The sequence below is a fragment of the Oreochromis niloticus genome, linkage group LG5, assembly GCF_001858045.2.
Source record: "Oreochromis niloticus isolate F11D_XX linkage group LG5, O_niloticus_UMD_NMBU, whole genome shotgun sequence".
NCBI lineage: Eukaryota > Metazoa > Chordata > Actinopteri > Cichliformes > Cichlidae > Oreochromis > Oreochromis niloticus.
Genome location: NC_031970.2, coordinates 7826610 through 7849338, shown reverse-complemented (window position 1 = coordinate 7849338; position 22729 = coordinate 7826610). Strand labels below are relative to the sequence as shown.

General features: G+C 37.1%; 3 protein-coding genes across 8 annotated transcripts; all 3 read right to left on the bottom strand.

Moving 5' to 3' along the window:
- gls2b (glutaminase 2b (liver, mitochondrial)) lies at positions 1-11575 on the bottom strand. Of its 5 annotated transcripts, none has more exons than XM_025907087.1 (19): positions 11256-11574; positions 11049-11102; positions 10811-10910; positions 10570-10691; positions 7795-7924; positions 7491-7570; positions 7238-7401; positions 5783-5841; positions 5239-5271; positions 5066-5124; positions 4840-4906; positions 4017-4067; positions 3742-3918; positions 3495-3626; positions 2928-3020; positions 2783-2844; positions 2268-2344; positions 1104-1167; positions 1-896 (listed from the first exon to the last, which is right to left on the bottom strand). In XM_025907087.1, the coding sequence occupies exons 1-19, from the start codon at positions 11426-11428 to the stop codon at positions 740-742; spliced, it is 1854 nt and encodes a 617-aa protein (XP_025762872.1). In that variant the 5' UTR covers positions 11429-11574; the 3' UTR covers positions 1-739. The 5 variants fall into 5 exon arrangements, with proteins under 5 accessions (XP_025762872.1, XP_005460871.1, XP_025762873.1 ...); XM_005460814.4 differs by having other exon boundaries at positions 10811-10932; positions 11256-11395; XM_025907088.1 differs by lacking the exon at positions 4017-4067 and having other exon boundaries at positions 11256-11575.
- Positions 11576-12792: 1217 nt separating this feature from the next.
- On the bottom strand, positions 12793-17319 carry rdh5 (retinol dehydrogenase 5 (11-cis/9-cis)). Of its 2 annotated transcripts, none has more exons than XM_003456090.4 (6): positions 16875-17319; positions 15658-15743; positions 15185-15507; positions 14800-15058; positions 13820-13983; positions 12793-13467 (listed from the first exon to the last, which is right to left on the bottom strand). In XM_003456090.4, the coding sequence occupies exons 2-6, from the start codon at positions 15687-15689 to the stop codon at positions 13247-13249; spliced, it is 999 nt and encodes a 332-aa protein (XP_003456138.1). In that variant the 5' UTR covers positions 15690-15743; positions 16875-17319; the 3' UTR covers positions 12793-13246. The 2 variants fall into 2 exon arrangements, with proteins under 2 accessions (XP_003456138.1, XP_005460873.1); XM_005460816.3 differs by having other exon boundaries at positions 15658-15740.
- A 645-nt stretch (positions 17320-17964) lies between these two features.
- On the bottom strand, positions 17965-22421 carry bloc1s1 (biogenesis of lysosomal organelles complex-1, subunit 1). The gene is made up of 4 exons (XM_003456089.5): positions 22215-22421; positions 21991-22063; positions 19935-20067; positions 17965-19179 (listed from the first exon to the last, which is right to left on the bottom strand). Exons 1-4 carry the CDS (start codon positions 22273-22275, stop codon positions 19069-19071), a joined length of 378 nt encoding a protein of 125 aa, XP_003456137.1. The 5' UTR covers positions 22276-22421; the 3' UTR covers positions 17965-19068.
- Positions 22422-22729: the final 308 nt, after the last annotated feature.

Sequence of the window (22729 nt, the reverse complement as noted above, 5' to 3'; positions counted from 1 at the left end):
TTTATTATGAGGCTGGAGATCATAAAATACCACACTGAGACTCCTTGTCTCTCTTTCTTTACAGTAAGAAAAATACTGAACATGCAGTTTTCCCAAGTCACCGTATAAAAATATACATAATAAATTAACATTAAGTTGGCCACTATTATCAAATGTCAATATCAATTTGAACAGTTTACATAAACATGTTTTCCTGTGTTATAGCTGTGATATTATTTCATTGTGTTTATGGTATGGATTTCAAATAATTTAAATACGCTGAGTTTGATAGGTGGTTCGACTGGGAGTAAGAAAGACCAGTGTCACACAACATTCATCCAAGGCAAAGGAGGGAAAATCCTTTATAGAACAAAAACAGCAAACACCTTCCTGTCGTCAAAAATCTTTTATACCCTGTCACCTGCTGCTGAAATTCATGTAACTTTGAGTCAGGTGGCATCAATTTCCCTTTGTGTGGCACTACACTGTACTCAGTTGCACTTTGACAGAGATATTAATCAAGTGACCCTCACACATATATACGTTATAGAATAGAACTTATAAACAATAAAATATTCACCTGATTGGAATTTAAAGAAATAAAAATCTCCCAACTCTTTCATAAAGCTCCATGACAGTTATATTCTGTTGTTTGTGCGTCACTCATGTTACGTGCTACAAATGGACACCCATATTTCTAAACTTGGAAAATTGCACAAATGCCCTGATGTATTACAATTTCAGAACTTTATTTTAGCTATCACACCATGCCGTCGATGGTGTCAAGCTTCTGGGGATGCACAGCTTCACTCTGCTTCTTTTCCTGCTGCATGCACTCTTGCTGGTAATCTTTGAGCACCTTCACTAGCTTGTCATGCCCAAACTGCATGGCATCATCGACCGGTAGATTCCCCCACCTGCAAATGATGAAGAGGCAATTCATAAAACTATGGATGACAAAGTCCAAGAGTACACAAACTGTGGTATTAACATCTTGTGCTGATAAATAATTGGACAAGTTTAGTTGATGGAAAAAGGCTCTTTACAATGAAGTAGTATGACAGTACAGGGTTAATGTAATCAACTGATTATAATTAGAATTATATACAAGATATTTATCTCACCTGTCTTCTACAAATGGATCAACTTTGCAGGTTTCAGTGAGGAATTTTACTACATCCATGTGACCTAAGAATAGAATTTTAAAAAGCAAAAAAAGCAAATTGTCACCACTGACAAATTAATCTAGTAGCATCACAGAATTAAAAATGGAGAACAAAATCTGCTAAAATAAAAACAAACAACAATAAATATGTAATTATTAATTCCTTCTATTGCAATCCAGCAGAATGAATGAATCAGAATGGCATTTGGGAAATCTTTGCCTTTTCCCTTTTGGAAGAAAACTGCTGTTACTTCCATGTTTATCCTCTAAACAAATAGCTTGCTTACGAGGCTCTTTTCAAGAAAAATGTTACTGCTGTAGTCGTGGCAGCGGAGCATTAAATCTGTGCTGTGAATAAACTAACATTGCAACAGAAGACAAATAATCTACCATATGGTGCTCTGTAAGGGTTTATGAGCTGGTTCATTAGTGGCTTGTATAATGTGAGCCAGAGGTACTGAACCTCTACTGTTAATCATGAGAATAAACAAAGTGAAACTTTGCACTAATTACTGCTGTGAGCATCAAAACAAACGATTTAACAAGTTTAAGTATTTTTCTATCAGTCAGCGATGAAAAGAAATGACAGAGTGAACAGACGGCATTCTTTTAACTGAGAGAAGACAGTGGATAGGTAATAAAGGTTGTTTTTGTCTGCTCTACCAACCAATCATCATTAAAACTGAAATCTGTAAATTTCTGCATCTGTTGTCTTACAATTACACCAAGTTTTCTTAAACATCTATGACAAACTTTTGTGTTGTAGCAAAACTTTAAATGTATGTTGTTTGGATCAAAGTCATGATTAGTTCGATCTTAGATGATCACTTAAGCTAACTGCACTTATTTTGGGGCTGCATTTCAGCCTGTGGTGTTGAGGATTCTTTTCTATTCTCAGAAGTTATGCTTGTCTGTTTATAGGAGGCAGGTTAACTCAGTTGAAGTAACAATATGACTGCTACTCATCACTTCTAACTTCTTTGTGAGCACTAAGGTGACACAAGAACAATGTCAAAAGCAAATACATAAATATCAGGGCGCTAAGTCATTCATTTAAAAATAAATGAGTAAATAAAAAAATGACCAAATAAGTGTAAAATTAGCCTGAACTTATGAAGCTCACCCTCAGCTGCAGCAACATGAAGCGCTGTTCGAGAATCATAGTCTTTGAGGTCCATGTCCATGGAAGAAAGCGCAAATCTGAAAAACAAATCACAAACAGTCAGCTACTTTCAAGTGCTCCCTTATTCACAAGGGGTTGCCACAGCGGGTAGCTCTCCATGTTTCATTTGGCAGATTTTTTCAATCGATGCCTTTACTGATGCAACCCCAAAGAGATTTGTATCTCCTCCCCGAAACAAATTGTGGATTCCACGCTTGTCTTATTTAAAAAAGAGAGAACTCTTATTGGTCTTATAAATGTGCATTATTACAATATGCCATATCAGTAAATATATGAAAAAACAAACAAAAAAAACAGATGCTCTGATTCTGTACTAGGTATAAAAGGTCATTTTGTTCACTATGCCTTACTAGTAATAAACATTGTTGAGTTAATTTGATCCAGGGCCTGTTTTAGACATTGTGAGGGAAATGTTCTATAGAGGACAGACAAAATCAGGAGTCTCGATTATCTACCTTCTCAGTGCCGATACATCTCCACTGTAGGCGGCAAACAACAAGTTGAAAACAGACTTGTTCTGCAAAAACATCAGAGAGCCTTAAACATGGAGGCTCAGAGCACATATTACATACAGTACCACACAGAATACGAGCAACTCACCCTGTCATCGCCATCCTGTCTGCGAGGGTCCTGTTTCTTTACAAAGTGCCTCAAGTTGTCGTAATTGTGAAAATTGAACACTGACACAAGTTCCTAAGAAAAGAAAAACAGTATGATTTAGTCTTTAGGGGGGGGAAAAATCACTGATTCAAAAAAAATAAAGATTACAAAACAGAATATAACAGCCACAGAATAAGTCTGGTTTATTAGACATTTTGCACTCTTTAAAGCAACTACAGACACATTTTGGGGGAATATTTATGGTATTAGTCAAAGCCAGGCTTCTGGCTTTAAGAGGATGTCAATAGTGTAATGACTGCAAGTCATTTATCAAACTAAACTGGTTACTACTGTAATCATCATCACCTTTAAAAAAAATTAGAGCTTCTACTGTAAGGCCTGAAGTATTGAAGACTTCAGAGCCAATTTAAACACGAGACAAATATTACAAAGGCCACTGAAATGATCTGATGTTCTACTTGCATTAAAAATTAAAATTAAAACATTAACTTAAAAAAACAAATCATAAGTGGTCTAAATATAATAAAACAGAAATTGTTTTCTTGCCTGACAGAAGTGTATTCCTCGGACACTATTTCCAACCCTGTCCAGTGGAGGAGACCAGCACATCACTCCCATCACATTGGGGATCACCAACAGAATTGCACCGGATACTCCCGATTTTGCAGGCAAGCCCACCTGTGAGATGAGAACTAGAGGCTGAATGTGCCATTTGTTCTAGGTAATGAGATTACTGCTATTTTTGTTGTGACACAGTGAAGTGCTTGTTCCATCACATCCTGCTGTTACTCACATGAAAAGCCATCTGGCCAGAGAAGTCATACATGCCACAGGAGTGCATGAGGCTCAGGGTGTTTCGCACAGCCTCAGTACTCAGGACACGCTCGCCTGTAATTGGGCAAATTCCCCCATTGGCCAGAGTGGCAGCCATGATGCTTCCTGACTCACAGGTTACCTCAATGGAGCAAAGCTGAGGGGAATAGAGAGGAATAGTCAGTTTATTATTGAAACTACTGAATCATTTTTCATAAATAAAAGGCTGCAAAAGACTCTTTATTGACATTTTACCTGGAAGTAGAAGTCAAGGGCATCAATCATATCTGCTCCCAGAGGAAAACACTGGTGAGTGAAATATTATCATCATGAGTATCTGATTGACCAAAGTAAGCAGAATATTTATCTGAAACTTGGCAATTTGGTTTCATGAAAATTAAAAATTATAAAAACATTATTATAAATGTGGAATATGACTGCTGAGTTCCTGATCAAAACATACATTTTATAATAGGTTAAAATGGATAAAAATACAGTATTTAGGTTTTAAATATTAGCTTTTCCTTGTCATGTGTGTCATCTATTGAGTTTCTAACATGACCTCATGTGGACATTGCTTGAGTTGTCCAACATATTAAAAGTAATACAACCATGGTTGCTAAGGAAAAATCAGTATTCCCAGACTGCTTAGCAGTAGTTCTTGGAGGTTTCTGGCTGGCTTCTGATTTGTGTCCTATAGGCCTTATTCACTTGATCCTTCAATGTCACCATGATTGTCACACATCATAAAATGGCAAAGAAGTTAATGTCATTTGGTTAGTGGTAACTTGTCTGCAAACCTCAATCGATGAGACACTTAGTTGATCAATTAGTCATTACTTTCAGAATTAAATCAAGGATGATTAATTTTGATTGTTTTTAATTACTGAAAGAAAAGTATCAAGTTGAAACTTTTAAATTCCAATATGTGAGCTTTAGGGAATGGTTTTTTTCAACATGTGCACAACTGCATGATCAAAACTGGTTAGACTCTATAATATTTCATCTAGAACAAAAACAAAAATGAATTTTTGAAGTCTGAAATTTTAAACAGAGTTCCAAATGTTCTGAAACTGACCTTCTTCTCTTTCATGTAGTATCCGATGGCAAAATTTCTGTCGCCTGTTTCTTTTTCTGACTGGAACCTGAGACAAAGAAACAGCAGAGATCAATATAAAAAAACATCAATAATGCAATAGGAAGTGGACTAAACCCATAATACAGTAAGTCTTTTCACTCGTGCTTGTGCTAAACGGAGGCAAATAAATACAAAATACTCCAACTGTATTTTGAAATGCACTCACGTGGCATTGCTGAATCCTACATATTCTTGGCCAGCCATCTTTTTCACAAACTCCATAACCTGGAAAAAAAAAATCTGTGCTTTTTCAGGATACCTCTGAGCACCAAAATAATAATCCTACATTTTTATATTAATGGTGTAAACAGAGAAGAAAACTGGAGGCACATTACTTACATAGTCAAACTTCTCTGCCTTATTTGAGTGAGGCTGAAAACAAGGAGAGTCGCTTGCTTGTGTAAAAACAAACAGTACTGAGTATAATTGCCACATTCACTCAGCTCTTACATTCAGAAGCTGCTACTAATTGCACAGTATAAAAAACACGAATGTGTTACTGATTGCATGATTTAGTATCCTATTATCAGCAGTAAAAGAAGAGTAGGTAATGATCATAAACCAGGTGGTCCAACTTTAAGGCAAACATTGAATATGCTATAGAAAATTACTAATTTTCATGCAGTAAAACATCTGATGCATTAAGTTGTTTTTAAATTGAGTGCATAACTTGCTACTGCAGCTTTGTGACAATAGCCATAAAGTACCATTGCTGCAAGAGTCTTACTCAACAGCAGGGTAAACACAGTTAGTTAGTGCATATTTTAATATTAATTTCTTTATTTAAAATATTAGAGCTTTAAAAATATATAAAATCTGCAACTAACCTTTCGCTGCCACAGTCTTTCACTAAAAAGAGAGTGATAACTGTTCATCTGTCTACCTTGATAAGAGAGCTGATCAAAATGGCTCCAGCATTCACCATGGGATTATGGGGCTTATCTATGAGACGGGACAGTAAAATAAGACACAGGGTTGAAGACAAATTCTTTATGAAATAATGGTTTTGTACAAAGCTCTTAAATCAATCTCTATAACATGTGAATCAACATAAGAGTTGTGGTCTGAAGTTTATATACACTCGTTATAGTAATTTGGGGATTTTAATGATTTCTTTGCACTGCTGTTTTTCCAGGGTAGGATGATTGTACAGCAAACATCTTCAATTACTTTAAAAAAACAAACAAACAAGAATTGGGTACACAAGATTGCAGTTATTTTGGATTTTCTCTAATTAACACAACGTCAAAAGTATACATGCAGGTTCAAATATACATGCAGCCCCCACTCTTAACAAATTGCACCTCAACCAGACGCTTTTGGTCACCATCAACATGCTCCAATGAGTGTCAAACAAATTCTTTTTATGCTGGCAAAGAGAAACTACAGTACCACTTGTAGCTTGTAGATTACTAACAAAGCTAATAGGGCTTGGCGTTGTCAAGTTAAAAGACATTGTAGAACCTTCAACAACAGTTGCTTAAAACTTTAACTTTGGGCCTGTATGTATTCTTTTTAACCTTTTTAGATTAGAGAAATTCCAAAGTATATTCAAATTTGTGCACCCAGTTCTTTTTTTAATAAAATCATTCCACCTCTTCCAAAAGAAGAGGTCAAAGAAATCATTAAAATTCCTGAAATTACCACAACATTCATGCTCATGATGGGTATATGTAAATTTCTGACCACTAGTGCATATTTTGAAAAAAAGGGTCCTGACAAAATTCCTAATGTGCATGAAATATAATCTGAATAACAGAATAATATTTGTACCAAAAAAGTACTGCAAAAACAAATTTACAAAATGTCTTTAAATATATATTGTGTTACCAAAACAAAATTTCAAAAAGGGCAGCCAGCAAATATTTGTTCTTTTTATTTAAGTGAAAAACAATTACAAACACTACCTTGTTACCAAAATGGTAACTAATCAGTTTATTACATTTCATTAATTATTATTGGTGTAAAATTTGACTCGGTGGAAGGGAAATGTCCTGAATTTCACAGTATTTCTCAGAGAAGGAAACCAGTGTCAGTGACAGTTGTGCAGGACCTAAATTCTGTGTCAGAGTAACACAGCTAGATTTCTTCCTTGATATTAAGCAGTAGAATAAAAAACATTATGATAAAATTATTATGAGAATTTCATCTGGAGGAAGACATTGTTCATCCAGTCAGTTTAGCACTTATGCAGGAGTAAAAGGAAACTAAGATGCATGTTATGTGCTGTGCTAGATGCATCATAACTAGATTTCTTTGAACTTTAGGTGTCATTTCCACGCACTGATTGCATTGATGGATTTTATAATCCAATAGGAGGTAATGAGGCTTTACATACCTTCATCATCAAGTGAAAGCACATTGAACTTGAGTCCACTGGGCTCCATGCCAACATAGCGGTGAACCTTTTCTGTTCCTGACTCATGTACGGCAATGGCATACTGCAGGGGCTTCACGCAGGACTGCAGGCAAAATGGCTGTTTGGTGTGGCCTACTGAGTGCCTGCAAAAAGAAAACAGAATAAACCTTTAGAGCCTACACAATCTCTACAAATCTCATCAAAGACTCTCATTCAAATGTTTAGTTCCTACCTCTGTCCGTCAACTGTACACAAAGACACACCCCATAGCTCTGGGCTGAATTTAGCCAGCTGGGGGATGTAGTCTGCAACCTGCAGTCACAATGAGAAACACAGTTAAAGTCAAGACAGAAGTAATGCTCATTCAGAAGTAATTGTTAGAACTAATGTTAATGCAGTAGAAGAGATTCCTTATTTACTCATCAAGTATTATGTTTAATGTGTGCAGATATTGGGACAGCAGGATGAATTAAGAGAAAGCTTTACGCAGCAAATAAACCATCATAGCATGGAAAACTAAATTTGGAAAAGTTTACCTTCCCATCACTTTGCTTCTGCACTTTTTCGTAGATTTCATTTATTTTCTGTACAAACAGGTCAAACTCAGGGATGATAAACTTCTTCCTGAAGGCCTGGATTAGCAGAACAATGTTTCCTCCTACACATCTAAGACAAAAACAGCATAATGCGGAATTACTCAAGAGCCCTAAATCAAAAGAAAATACTTTCATTATGTGTGTGTGTTGTGTGTGTACCTGTTTAGACATCTTTGTGGGGACCAAAGAATGGAAGTTTACTATACTTGTGGGGATCAACAGCCCTTGTGGGGACCAAAATCCCAGTCCCCACAAGATTGATGGCATTTTTGAGAAATCAAAATGTGGTTTTAGTGACAGGGATATAACTGGGTTATGGTTAGGTATTAAGAGAATTTTGCTTAGTTTTCTTTTCATAAAGCTCTGATGCACAGTCCGGTTTAGGGTAAGGGTTAGGGTTAGGCATTCATTTTTGATGGCTAGTGTTAGGGTAAGGGGCTAGGGAAAGTAGGGAAAGCATTATTAGATGTCCCCACAAGGATATGAGTACACACACGCGCGTGTGTGTGTGTGTGTGTGTGTGTGTGTGTGTGTGTGTGTGTGTGTGTGCGTAGCCTCTAGGGTAAGTGGAAGCCAGCAGCTGTCAGTTTTCATTAAGTGTGAGAAGCTGTTCCTTTGATCAAAATTACAGTAAATAAAACTGACATGTCCTGACACCGACTTTCACAGCTCCATGTTTGGGATGGATCTAGATGAAATGCATGTATTTAATTATGACATTACAAGGTGTGAATTTATTACTGTATGAAATATCTAACATTCTTAAGCTATACCTGTACATATTTGCATTACATTATACAGTGTATCGGTTTTTCAATTTATTATTTATAAAGAAAAAAATTTGTATTCGCACAATTTGTGACACCAGAAGCTACAGCCTTAAAAATTGTATAAAATGTTGTCCATTTAGTTCCGACTTCTTCCACATTCTATAGTTCCGCCTTATCGTTCCTAAACCTGTCTGAATGACTGAACATAAAGTACGTGAAAGACAAAAGAAGAGAGAAACAATTACGCGTAACATCACATACAACAAATCCTGTACTAAAATGGATTGTTAGTGGAAGGTCAGGCTAAAAATAGTTTGGTCTCATGCCTGCACCTGCTTCCTCATGCATGGAAAACAAAACACTATGGACTGTCACAGCTAAGATAGCCCTCTCTGAGGGATAGTGTAACGAAGATTAAGTCCCATAAAAAAAAAAATAATTGTGGGAGAAATGTAAAGTTAAATTTCCTGTCAACTACCGCATTAGATTCATTTTTCTTGGCCACTGTTGCCCTTTAGAGTTTGCTAAAAGTTACTCTGTGTGTTATTTTCTTAACATTGTTTCTGACTTGCTGTACTGACATACAAATGATAAATCATGGGCTTATCCACAGACTGCACTGGTTTCACAGAGTGGCATGAGAAATAATATTAATAATAATACAAAACAAAACACAATGACATAACCAAAACCAAAAATAAATAAATAAACAAAGGGAGCTAAACTATATCTCCAGCAGCCACAGGACTAACAGCTAAATGTCAGCACTTAAAGGCAGTTCACCTGGAGGGTCGACGTACTGAGTGTAAATAACCCTAATGCAATGAAACTTAGCCTCATTTGATTTGTAGTGATCAAAGACAGAAAGCGTTTACCAGCAATGTAAACCATTTTTCCAAATTGAATCACACTCTGTAGACGGAGGCAGCTGTGGCTCAGGCTCGCTGTCCAATAACCACAGGGTTACTGATCGGATCTCTGGCTCCTAATTGTAAAGTGCTTTGTTTATTAAGTTAAAAAAGTACGTACATTTCCAGCTAGACCATGGGTATCAAACTTAAGGCCCAGGGGCTAGAATCGAAAGGCTCAAATCTGGCCTAATACATTTTGGGATTTTTAAATGTATTTTAATGTGTTTTGCAGCATTTTCTGCTGTTAAAGACCTCCCCCACGACAATTTATATTACACCACAATAATTAAAATATATGTAAATATTAAAATAAGAGAAAAGTTCCTGTAGTTTTTTAATACTGACTTTACATTGAGTCCACAAGAAAAGAGCATTCTCTGTGAATTAAGAGAAACTTTCTGTTTTTTTATCGGGACAGTCTGAGCATTGAGCTACCAGAATTTCTTGTTTAGTTTTACATATTCATTTCTTAAAATTTGAGCCCAAAAAGTCATCCTGAAAGATTTCTTTCAATTATTTCATGTACTACACCACCATTACTATATCATGTGGAAAATCTAGGACTTACTGTTGTAATTGCACTTCTTTTTCTGACATTATTCTCAGAGATTAAATGTGTAGTTTAACTTTTTTACACAGTTAGAAAAGGGAATTTCAATGGTTAGGCCTACTTAAAATCAAAGTGATATAAAATGATTATCTAGACTTTCCTTAGCCTCGTATGCTTGGACTTCAGTAGAAGATAGAGGTTGTCTTTTAAACAGTTTCCATTTGTAAAGTTTACAGTATATGGGGGTTATCATGCTCTGCTACAGTGGGACCGACTGTTCTCTTGTCAGTAAGAAAGGCACAGGCTTTCTAATCACAGTAAAAGTTCTGTTATATTCAGTATGCCCTGGCAGTAAACCTGTATATACAAGACCATGGCCCCCAAATTGCAGGAAAATACAAAAAAACTTATTGTTTAATTAAATAAATTTTTGGTCAGACTGGATTCTTTTTAGTTTAATTAAAGCATGGCTGCCCCATGTCACCTGTGGAAAAGGTCTTTGTCCATCATCACCTCACCAACAGATTCCTTCACAGCCTGTCGGAGCTTTTCCATGCAGTCTTTAAGGCGAGGATCGGATGGGTGAAGACCATTTTTTTTCAGTGCCTGCAAATAAGAAGTTGTCAACATTAATGTCATTGGATACAGTATGTACAATAAATAAGCTAGGATATATTCAGTAGCAACAGTACATATAAAGAAATATACAGATGATGTCTGCTTACTGCTGTAAAGTATGAGATGGGCACTTGTTCTTTTCCCTCTGTGATGGTGTAGAAAAGCATGTTTTCCACTCCAGAACCAGACGGCTTTGAATGCATGTTCCTGGTGAAGTGAAGAGCACACTCTTGAAAAGAGGAAAACAATCAAAAAAAGTGTTGGATTCCCTTTAAAACAAAACAACAACTAAAAGACAAGATTGCTTTTATAGCCTACACATGCTGCACACACAGACATAACCACCTGTGTGGAGTTCCATATGGTGACTGTTCTCTTCCCTCTATAGTTTCTCTGTGTCTATAACACAGAAAACAACTCCTGCTCATGCACAAATAATTATATACCAGCTTATTGCAGATAATAGTTAATGGTATGGAGGCGTTCTGTTTAAACGAATTCACACCGGTAGGGAAGTGCTGACTCTCACTAATTTAGCACACACATACTTACATTTTCAGATGGAAATGATCTCGTATTGCAGGGGATCGTCTCTGAAACTGTGTTATTGATTTCGTGCCCATACAGCATGCTGGCTGCACAATGAAAACCTTCTTCGCCACATCTGTACTTTTGACCATCAGTTGAGCAGAGTTTGACAGGCGCAGCGCGTTCAGGAAATGCATGGCTGCGACAAACGACACAAATAAAGCCTTCGCGATAGTTCGTTCAGGAGAAAATCAACACAGATAACCTGGCTGTTACTTTCTGAGCTGGACGCCAGCTGCTCGTGCGAGGTCGTTGACTTTCCAGCTTTAGGCTGAAGTTGACGTTTTGTTACCTTCAGGTGTCATCGGAAAGGTGGGACTTTTTTTTTTTTTTACAAGCCCTTTTAAAGAAGTACAGTTCATTTACTTGGAAAAAAAATATTAAACTTAAAATATATATAGATCGGGGCTACTTAAACAGTACAACAAGAAAAAGTTTTATATTATTAAAACAGCCTAGAATGTGTCACAACCCACAACCCCACAAATACTCGCTTGAAAGCGTGGTTAAAGTTTTACATGGAGCATTTGAAAGCAACAGGGTCTGCACAGGAGCCGGTCAGAAGCTAGAAATGAATTTCTGAATCTGAATCGCCAAAGCTGTTGTAGTATTAAAACATGCATAAGAAAGAACAATCAATATTTCACACATTATTTAACTGCTTTTGCCACATTATGGAAATAAATGTGATTTTTATAGTACGGAATTTTTAAGCACTTTACTTCTCAAACTTTCATGCGATGTTTTAGCACCACCTGGTGGATTTTCCAGTCAGTAGGGTTGATGTAATGTGGTGTAAACTTACAGTTGGGTAGCAATGTGCCAGAATACTACGGAAGCGTAAAGCTGCCACCCAGGCAAAAGAAAAATAGAGCATATCACGTTACAACGTGAACAACATAAAATCACGTTATTACAATTTACATAATTATCACGTTCGTACAATATTTATATAGTAAGAACGTGAAAGGTTTTTTGTTATAACGTTATTATGATAATTATGTATATTGTAATAACGTGATTTTATGTTGTTCAAACATGAAAAGTATATTATTAGAACAAGAAACTTTTCACGTTATAACGTGATATAGCTCTACTTTTCTTTTGCCTGGGTGGCAGCTCTATGCTTCTGTAGAATACCGAACCAGATTCTGGTGAAACATATTTTTTGTTTTCTGCTTCTTTGCATTTAAAAAAACATAAAACAGTAATAATGTCCCTCCATCAAAGTAATTAATTCCATCTCTGTCAGTTGAAAATGTTCCAGATCTACTGAACTGCATTTAGAAAGTATACAAAATAGTATACAATGTAAATGATATGTAGTGTGTATATGTAGGTATGTAATTAATATTTAAAGATCCAACAATAATACAGTCATACACAACTTAAAAACATGGCAATCACACACATACAGTGCATGAGTCTTCATATATGCATATTTCTTCTCATTTAACTGCCGTGTTCATGTTGCCCATAACTGTAGCTCAGCGTGTAGATATTGGTTCATAGCAAATCTTTATTTATTTTATTTCTGTATACAGCAGCCCATTCTCACTCCCGTTTCAGCAGCATGCCCGTCCTTGCATTCTGACAAACACAGTTTCTTAATATTAAAATGCTCTTGATTCAGGCTTCCATGGTGAACAACATCCATAACAAACACCATAAACAATAGCGTCAAAACACCCAACATACAGAATAGTACGTATACAGTAAACTGTATGAATATTTTTTATGTTGTCTGGAAGTGTCAAACAGACATTACAGAGGGGAAAAAAAACTTTTCTATGGTATACACTTATAAATATAATAACAGTAATTTCTAAAGTTATCATGTTATCATCGCATGGCCAACTCTGATAAGAAAAATTGATAATTTTTAAAAGAAAAAAAAACTTTTTAATGTCAGCCTCCTTATTGCGTCAAAATTACATAAAGTAGGTCATCCCAAATCAGACGCTCTTTGAAGGACGTGGAAGCACGAGCTTCAGTGCAATATCAACTACAAAGGAAGGCATGTAAGAGAGGGGGATCCAGACAAGCTTGGCATCCCAGCCAGCACTGTATCTGGTGCGAGGGTAGGCAGCAGAGAGAGCGTGCTCCATGCAGTTGGTCACTTTAGTGAGGTCAGAGTCGCAGACGGCATTCATGATCAAACGCTGTGTCTTGATATCTTAAAAAGAGAATTATGTATCGTGACCAGATAGTGATTTGTGATTTTTTTTTAAAGTCACAATAAACTTGCAATTTGCGAGAATCCTTCATGCTTAGTCTGATGTTCCCTGATTTATTTTAATACTTTTTTTTTTAAAAGCACACAAACATATTTTTGGATTGAAATGTTATGTATGAATCTTGGCAGTCATTTCTCAATAGGTAACCTTTTATATCTAAAATTAGCAGTTACATTTCATTCCTAGTGTATCAAAGCAAAAAAAAAAAAACAAATCAGTAAGAATGTGACACAACTGACCTATTCTGCATCAATAAAATGCTTCAGATGATCCACAGCCCATTGTACTTACATTTATCAAGGTATTTGTCTCCATAGCTGGCCTTTACTTCAGGGCTGAGTTGGTTCCACAGGCGATGGAGCTCCCTCTCAATGGGTTCAAGGCTTGTTACTGCAGTCTTGAAAAACCCGGGCTCAACGATACACACCTTAATTCCAAAGTAGTGGATGTCTCTCCTGGAAACAGAGATATGCTCTGTGTGTTGCTTTTTCATAGTAATAACAAAACCTCATCTAATTTTGAGTACCACTTTCTAACATGCCCTGCTTTATATCTGCTTTACAGTTTATTTGTGAGATATTAATAAAAATATTTGGATTGGTAGATCATGAAAGGTCAATCAAATGGCCAAATGGTATGGCCATTTGCATTTAAGCCAACAAATGAGTTTAAAAATCTCTATTTGTCATTAGTACTCCCTTAGAGGGCGGGCTTTCATGATTTTCTGAGAGTGCAAATGAGTTCTTATGTCTGTTTATAACTGATACATTGTATTCTATTACTATAAAATGCTATTGAATGTCCTACTGAATATTAGTAAAGTCTTGAGTTTCGACTTACCAACTAATATTCAGGTTTTTAGATTTAGATGGTTTCAGTGCTAGCTCTATAACACAGGCGGCAAGCTTTTCATTGTCATTAATGAAAACATAATCAAATACCTGGCAGAAAAAGAGAGTTAATGTAGCTATGTGAGTCAGTGAGGGTGACAAACATTTCCCCCCATTTGGCCTCAGAACCAAAAATCCTTCTCTGAGGCACGCTGTGGCCAAATTTGGTCTATTTGTACAATTCGTTGGATGGTGTGCATTTTAGTGCACTCTGTAATTTACTGATGGTCTTTTTTATCACTGAAAATGTAATAAAACTTTATCACCCATACTAACTTTCTAATTATGATACACTGTCTGTCTTTCTAAATAAGACGAAAGCACCAACTGGGTCCTTAAGATAATATATATGGTTGCAGCAGCCCTTTAAATGAGTCTTACCTGAGGCAGTCAGAGAAAGATTCTACTGCAAACTTGGAAATGCAGTATCCACCACCATTTGCTGCCACCCTACCAAGCACTGATGCTACATTTACAATACGGCCACGAGCCTGTTTGATGAGGGGCAGGAAGGTCATTGTCATGGCAATCACTCCATTCATGTTTACTTTCAGTGTGCTGTGGAAATCCTCCACTTTCATCCACTCTGATGGACCCATGGGTAATGAACGTCCAGCATTGTTCACAAGACCCCAAAGTCCTACAAAGCAAATAAAAGACAAAAGAAAGAAGAAATTATGTTGTGTTTTGTTTACAGGCTTGCCTTGTGTGATCTAATAATGTCCTACAATCGTCCTATATTTAACTGTAGGAAATCATCTCTCACCCTTATCGCCAACCTCTTGCTTGGTCCACTCCATTGCTTTTTCAATGCTATCCTGACTGGTCACATCCAGCAGGACAGTCTTCAGATAAGGCCCTGCCACTCTTTTCAGATCATCAGCTCCCTTTTCTGTGAGACAGCCAGCTAGTACACGGAAACCTTTACGATCCAGTTTCTTACACAGCAGGTTTCCAAACCCCGTGTCACAGCCAGTAACAAAGACATACTTAGATTTGAAATCCTCAATCTCCAGGCTGTCTCTGTAGAGCCACCCGACAATCCACAACACAATGAAGGTAGCAGAGATGTATAACCAAGCATTTTCCCTAAAAGAGATCAAAGAATATGTAACGAGAATGTTAAGTATTTGACTTTCACATCTGCATCTGTGAGTTTGGAGGTTCAAAGTTATGGTAAGGTATGACTACAGCTAGCAAAGAAATCCCAAGTCAAAGTTTAGTTTTGGTATTTCTTACCCTAAAAGGTCATACACAAACTGTGTATCCATGATGCCTTCAGGACTAGAAGTAGTTTTTCAGTCACTGTGAGAACTTGATGCCTGCTGAAATAACATGTTAGTATGTACTGACATGGAAAGCTCTCAAATACAGTTTTCAGAGAAGAGAATGTAAATCAGAAATACATTGATACGTTTCAGGGATGTTGCAAAACCAATCTCAATTCCACAATAACTAGGTTTTTATTGAAGCTTTATATTGTTTTATTTCATCTTTTTGACTGCTATTTGGCACAATGAATTTGCTCAGTGACAGCCATAATAGAAGGGCGCCCCTAATACAAAACTGCTTTGGCTGCTTTGGGCACGTGATAAATCTTTGGATAATACTCTTAAGGAAGAAAGAAAAGGCATTTGTGATGGAGTAAAAGCCAGTGAGTCGGGGTGGGGGGGGCATGTTTTTGAAACATAATTTTAATGCCCGTAACGGATCTGCTTGGGATTGCTGAAAACTAATTAGTCTGCAGGCTTATTAGTGTAACAAAAAAACTTCTGTTGCTTAAGGTATCCAAAATATTTATATACTTGTTCAAATCTGGTTACATTTTGGGATAAATTAGCAAGTAGAATTATAATTACATTTTCTGAACCAGAACACTCTCTCAAAAAGAAAGATGTCAGCAAGGTTTATGCTACAGCTGCCCTAAATTAACAATATTGGTAATTACCAAATTGATTTCTTATGTTTCTGTAAGTGTTAATCCACCAGTGTGTACAATCTCTTTCACCGTAATGATATTTTTAATGCTAGAATATAATTATTTTGGTTATCCACAAATGTTCAAATTTGCTGTTTTACAAAAAAGCAGAAAAAAATAATAAAGCATATTATTATTTTTGATGCCAAATTACAGTAATTTTCCGACTAAATGCTAAATGCTTGATTAATTTTGTGACTTCTCAGGGAAATCTAGTGTCCCATTTCAAATTTGTTTGTTTTTTTGTTTTTAACTAGTTTTTGACAGATTTCTAAAATGTGTTTTCTTGTTTTTATGACATGTGGTTTACTAAATATGCTAATAACTGTTTAAATCTCAATCAATGTAAATTTATAATCAGATAAAACTTAAAAGTCCATTTCTGCATATCTTAAATTTTAAATATTCACATTTAAACTAATTACTTTCTTTGATTAAACTGAAGTTGTGAGTAAAACACAAAACTGTGTTGTCCTACCTTTTTATCTTTTGGGAAGTGATGGAGCTCCACACGCTGTCGCTCCTCTTCCCGTTCCCTTTCTGGTTATTCTCCAGTCTTATTTCAGCTGGTTGGACAGAAGCTTTATCCCTGTTGTTTATCCGTTTAGACTAGCCCGCTATTGGTAATCCAGCAATGCGTAACCATTTGGTTGGTGTGTTTAAAAAAAAAGGTGGTGGGAACGAAACAAACAAAAATCCTTTTCTGTGACGTGCACTTGGATTTCAAGATCCTTTTAAAGACATTTTAACATGTTACATCAGGTCCTTTCAAATGGTGAACCACAAAGTGCGTACAGTATATATTTTCAAAGCCTGAAGGTTCCTAGTTTATAGCAGCATGAATACTTTGTTTTAAGAGTATTTATACAAATTGTGATAATTCTGTAGGACCAAGCGCGAATACAATCCGTGACTGCCTTGACTTGACAGTTATATCAGTAATAAAGCTCATACAGTACTCTTTTAACAGTCTCTATGACCTGTGCAATTTTTGGGCCGGTGGGAAAAGAACAAATACGCACACACGTTTTTTTTTTTTACATGAAAATTAGATTAAGAGCAGTCTCGTGTGGTAAATTTCTTGCCTGTAATACTATTAGTGAACTCACAAGCCACACTCACTGACACGTCACACATTCCACAAACTGTCCAAGCACCTTAGCCAGGCAGGTATTTATCCACTTACTATATTTATATCAAAACTTGTTGCAATAGTTGCAAGTCTATAAATGCTTTGTAACAGGTACATTGAAGCCATTATGAAAAAAAAAACAATTCTTGATCCTGAAGTAATTTTCAAAAGGAAACTGCCCACTTGTAACCCTCACAGGCTTTAACTCTCACTTGTTCTCTAGTTGTGTTGTAAAGATTTAATCTGAGCTTACCCAACACTGACATCTGCTGTGCATATGAACCTCCTGACAAGGTATCTCCTTAAAAAGCAGCCTAAAGGCTTTTCTTTCTTAAATGAGGTACTTTATACAAATATTCACATTTCCTTGTTCCCAATTTCTTTATATGTAACAACTGTTCAATTAACACATTTTTTTATAAGAAGAAAACACAAGTGAAGATTTTTAAACTTTATTAAAATATTTTTCCATCAACAATATTATTCCATCATTAACAACATCTGAAATTATGTGGTCTAAAACAGACAGTACAGCCCTCACTCTATATAGACATGTAACACCTACACCATCATTCAGGTATCAGGCACAGAAAAGAAAGCCATAAAACAAAATGCTTTTTTTGGATATACTAAATAAAGGTAACGGGTGTTTATTATGTCTGTGGCCTCTTCAACCTATTGCAAAGGGGTGAACTGAATCTTTACAACAATGTTACTTAACTTTTTCCCCTTTTATTCAACAAATCAGGCAATGTAGTGAACCAATTTGTCTGACTCGGCCCCCACCTCTATCGCCTACTGTCACTCACCACATGGAGTGACAGGATCCCTGCAGGGCTGTGTTCTTAGCCCCCAACTGTATGTATGCTCTGTACACACGACTGTGTCCTGAGGAAGAATAACCTGGACTGGGAGCTGCTGCTGGCCTTATGCCACTCATCAGATACGCAGGGGCCACAACTGAGAACAGGAAGGCTGTGCAGAGGGTAATTAACACTGCCCCAAAAATGATTGCCTGCCCTCTTCCACCCCTGGAGGCCATCGCCAGATTCTCCTGTTTCAGAAAAACTAGGCCACAGGTGACCCTTTGCACCCTGCCCACCTCCTGTTTGACCCACTGTCCTCTGGTTGGCGCCTCAGGTCCCACACCTCCAGACTCACAAACAGCTTCTTCTCCTGGGCCATTCAGACTGCCTGCCTGCCCCCCCCCCCCATTTGTACATGAACAATTCTATTCTATTCTAAATATTTATCTATTGCCATTTTGGTTGTTACAACCTTGATCTGTAAGCACCTCCAACATTGCTGCTAACACAACAACATAATTTCTGCACATATGCATTTCATTGTTAAAGCAGCAGGATTCTGATGTTCATCTGAGCTGCCCTGGCGAACTTAGAGGGGAGTGCAGACAAGCAAAGAAACTGCTGACAAAGGCAAAACACATATTCGCTGATAGGGGTCAACTCAAGTAGATTTAAATTTTATTCCAGTGTATTCAGTTTCACTTGCAAATGTCCAACACACACACGTTCATGGTTTATGAGCAAGCAGACTGAAGCTGACCCTTGTGTACATACTCCAGCGCTGTTGCTATTGTCCTCATGTCCATCTCAATACTTCGTGCCCAGTTTTCTACATCCCCAATTTCCTGTTTAAATGAGAGCATGAAAAAATTAGTATTCACAACCTTGTTAATGTACAAATTTAACCCACAATCAGCCCTCTTTCATTCAAAAAATGTGTTTTTTGGATTATTTTTCAAAAGGGGAAAAGTGTGTTGAGCTCAGATTTAGTCCCTAATTAAAATGTGTTTGTACGAGCAATGCCTTGGTGATGTCACAAATAATTCCGAAGCCAATCCAGATCCAATTTGTATTTTACACAAGTGTGATGTGGTGACCTGGAACTGCCAGTGCACAACAGAGAGAGCAGATCTTTGGAAGATGCATACACAGTTTTGTTTTTATGTACTGCTGACATTATTTAACACAAGGTTACAATAGTATTTTATTTGCTCTTATAAAGAATGCTCTCTTAATGTACAATAGTACTAGTGTTACAGTTTTAATGTGTTTTACTCCTCACACTTGCACAAAGAACTGCAGCTAGAAGTTAGCCTGCTGGCACACTTAAGGGGATGTCTTTTAGGGAATTTTAGGATAAAAATTATACTGACAAAAAAATATATATGTCAGACGAATTATCATTACAAGTACAATATTATTAAATATCATAAAGTTCTTTTAACATTTCCATCCTAACTGACCTTGAGAAAATGCTGATGTTTGCTGCAAAATCATTTTGCAACATTCTAATACAATCCACAAATGCTCCCTTTTGTTCAAGACTGATATGGTAGATTTGCACATGATGAGAGACGACAGCCATTTCCTTTTAACCTACCTTTAATGCTTGATTGAAACCCTCCACCATACTGATCCACTGAGCAGTTTGTTTGGAGAACTGGCTTGCCTGCACTTGAAGAGTCTTAACCTCATGGTCAAGCTTTCGCTGGTTTACATATGCCTGTGCAACTCTAAATTGAAACAGAACACAATAATGAGGTTTAGGGCATTATAATACCTATAGCCGCTACAATTTCAATACACTGAAACCATACACTGTTACTCAATATAGTAAAAATCTCTCTTTGTCCCAGAAGGATTTTGGTCTGGTGGCTAATCTTTTTCATGCAGGAGCAGCACAACAATAATGGTCTTTGCATCCCACTCTGAGTCTCTTAAGCTGATTGTCTTGGTTTCATCACATCTTTCACAATACATTGTTAATAATTTCAGCATACTGTTTTTGGCTGTGTTAAATATTAGGTGATGTCCACCCTGTTAAGAATAAATTGTTTGATTTATTTGGTCCGAAGAAGGTTAGTAATGTGAAAGCCTGGAGAAACAGCATGACTAAAATCTGATGTGTGTGACAGACTTGTGTCAGCCTGGCACTGACATACCATATACGAGGTAATCAGTTGAAAAATTATTATTATTTAGTGGGATAAAAATAATAAATAATTACTAGCTATTAACATCACACTAAATTTAAGATACTTTTAACATTGTTTACACGTGACTTTAAATAAGCACAAAAATATTTAATGTAACATATTCTCTAAGTTTATTGTCATTTTACATTAAATATCTTTAGATTTTGAATGCTGGTTGTAGACAGCACAACATGTGGAAAGTTAATATTGGGTTCAGGGATTTTTTACAACTTGCTTACTTTTCATTGACTAAACTTGCAATGTAAAAAAGAAAATCAATAATTACTGGTGCTGAAACAAGTACAGCTTTCAGAGCAACACTTAAAAGTAAATAATACAATTGGTGCAGGACACAGATGTCCAATATTCCAGAGAGATTGCGTGAAATATACGTTTCTGTGTGACCTCCAAAAGTTGATTCTGTTCATCTGGACGTAGCGTTTTCAGGGGGAGAAACGTTTCGTCACTCATCCAAGTGATGAAACGTGGATGAGCTTTGGACCCGATCCTTGGGGTGGACCAAGTTTTGGCGCAGCGTGTTTTGGCTGAAAACCTGTAGTGATTCCGTATGTTTCAGGAGTATCGAGATGCATTTTTTCTAAACACCGGGTCTCTGTGGCTTTTAAACCCCAAAACACGCTGTGCCAAAAATTGGTCCACCCCAAGGATCGGGTCCCCCGACACAAACAGAGTAACATAGTGTACGCTGTTAAGTGCCAGGAGGATTGCCAGGATTTATACATCGGAGAAACCAAACAACCTCTGGCGAAGTGGATGGCATAACACAGAAGAGCTACCTCGTCAGGCCAGGACTCCACAGTCTATTTACACCTACAGGCCAGTGGACACTCTTTCAATGATGAGGATGTACACATCCTGGACAGGGAGGAACGCTGGTTTGAGCGCAAAGTCAAGTAGGCCATTTACATGAAAAGGGAAAGACCATCTCTGAATTGAGAAGGGGGTCTAAGGGTACATCTTTTGGCATCTTACAATGCTGTGATTGCAGCCATTCCCCAGCTCTCTGTGAATGGTACTCATGGCCATTGATCAGTGGGCTTTAATCAGTGGTTGTTGATCAATGGTCATGAGAATTTGCATAATTATGATGAAGGAACTGACCTCCCAGCCCATTGTTCCTTCAGTGGTGTTAGTTTCAATCATTATGCAAATGTATTATTTATAAGATTGGGGAAACCTGCAGTCAGCTGAGACTGAAGAAGTCACTTGGAAGAGTGACGAAATGTTTCTCCCACTAAAAACGTTACGTCCAGATGAACAGAATCAACTTTTGGAAATTTACTTACCTGGATGATTGAGCATGCATCAAGACGTTTCTGTGGGACATACTCGTCTCTGGGGACCAAAGGGTCAGCAGATCCTGTTTTCAATCCTTAACTACTACCAAACCAAAATCAACAGCGAGAAATAAGCAAAAACAAATTGGAATCACCGTCATACCCAACGTTCAGGTGGTCTACCAGGGCTTCTGTCAAACAAGTGGCTGCAGCAATTGCTTCACGTCTGCGTTTCTCTGTGAGAAAAAAAAAAAAGACATTGATACAATCAATCAACACCGGACGGTGGCTCTGTGTGGTGCTGGGACATGCTAAGTCAAAGAGAGCTTTGTTTTTAGCAATGGTTAGCACTGGCGGCCATCACTATCGATTTTTGTTATCACACACCCTGCAGCTCCTTCCGCTCATTTTGCTTCGCCTGGTGCTCCTTCAGTAGACGAGATAACATCGTGCTTCAGCAGACGTTATATTAATGGCGAAAGTGACTGCTCATAGAACAAATAACATATCATTTACCACACCGCGACGTTTCTTGCTGACTGCTAACAATTACAGCCGTGTCACGGGACCAAAAAGACGGATGTCACACGTGGGCGTGTCCACACTTTGGCCATCGAGTAAATGTATAAATAATTTCATAAATAAAACCATATTTTTTTTATTATGTACTGCCAAACAATATAAAATTTAAAGGAACAAAAATGCATCTTGTATCTTGTTAAATTATACGATTGTTTTATCTTTTTATCGCGATGTCAGCAGCTTCAACATCCCTTCAAAATAAAAGCTTGCCTATAGGTTACATCTACGAATACTGCAGACAGAAATCAAATGACAAAACTACTCTAGTCCAGACTTATAATAGTTGCAAGCTGGGGGACCAAAATACCAAGACAAATATA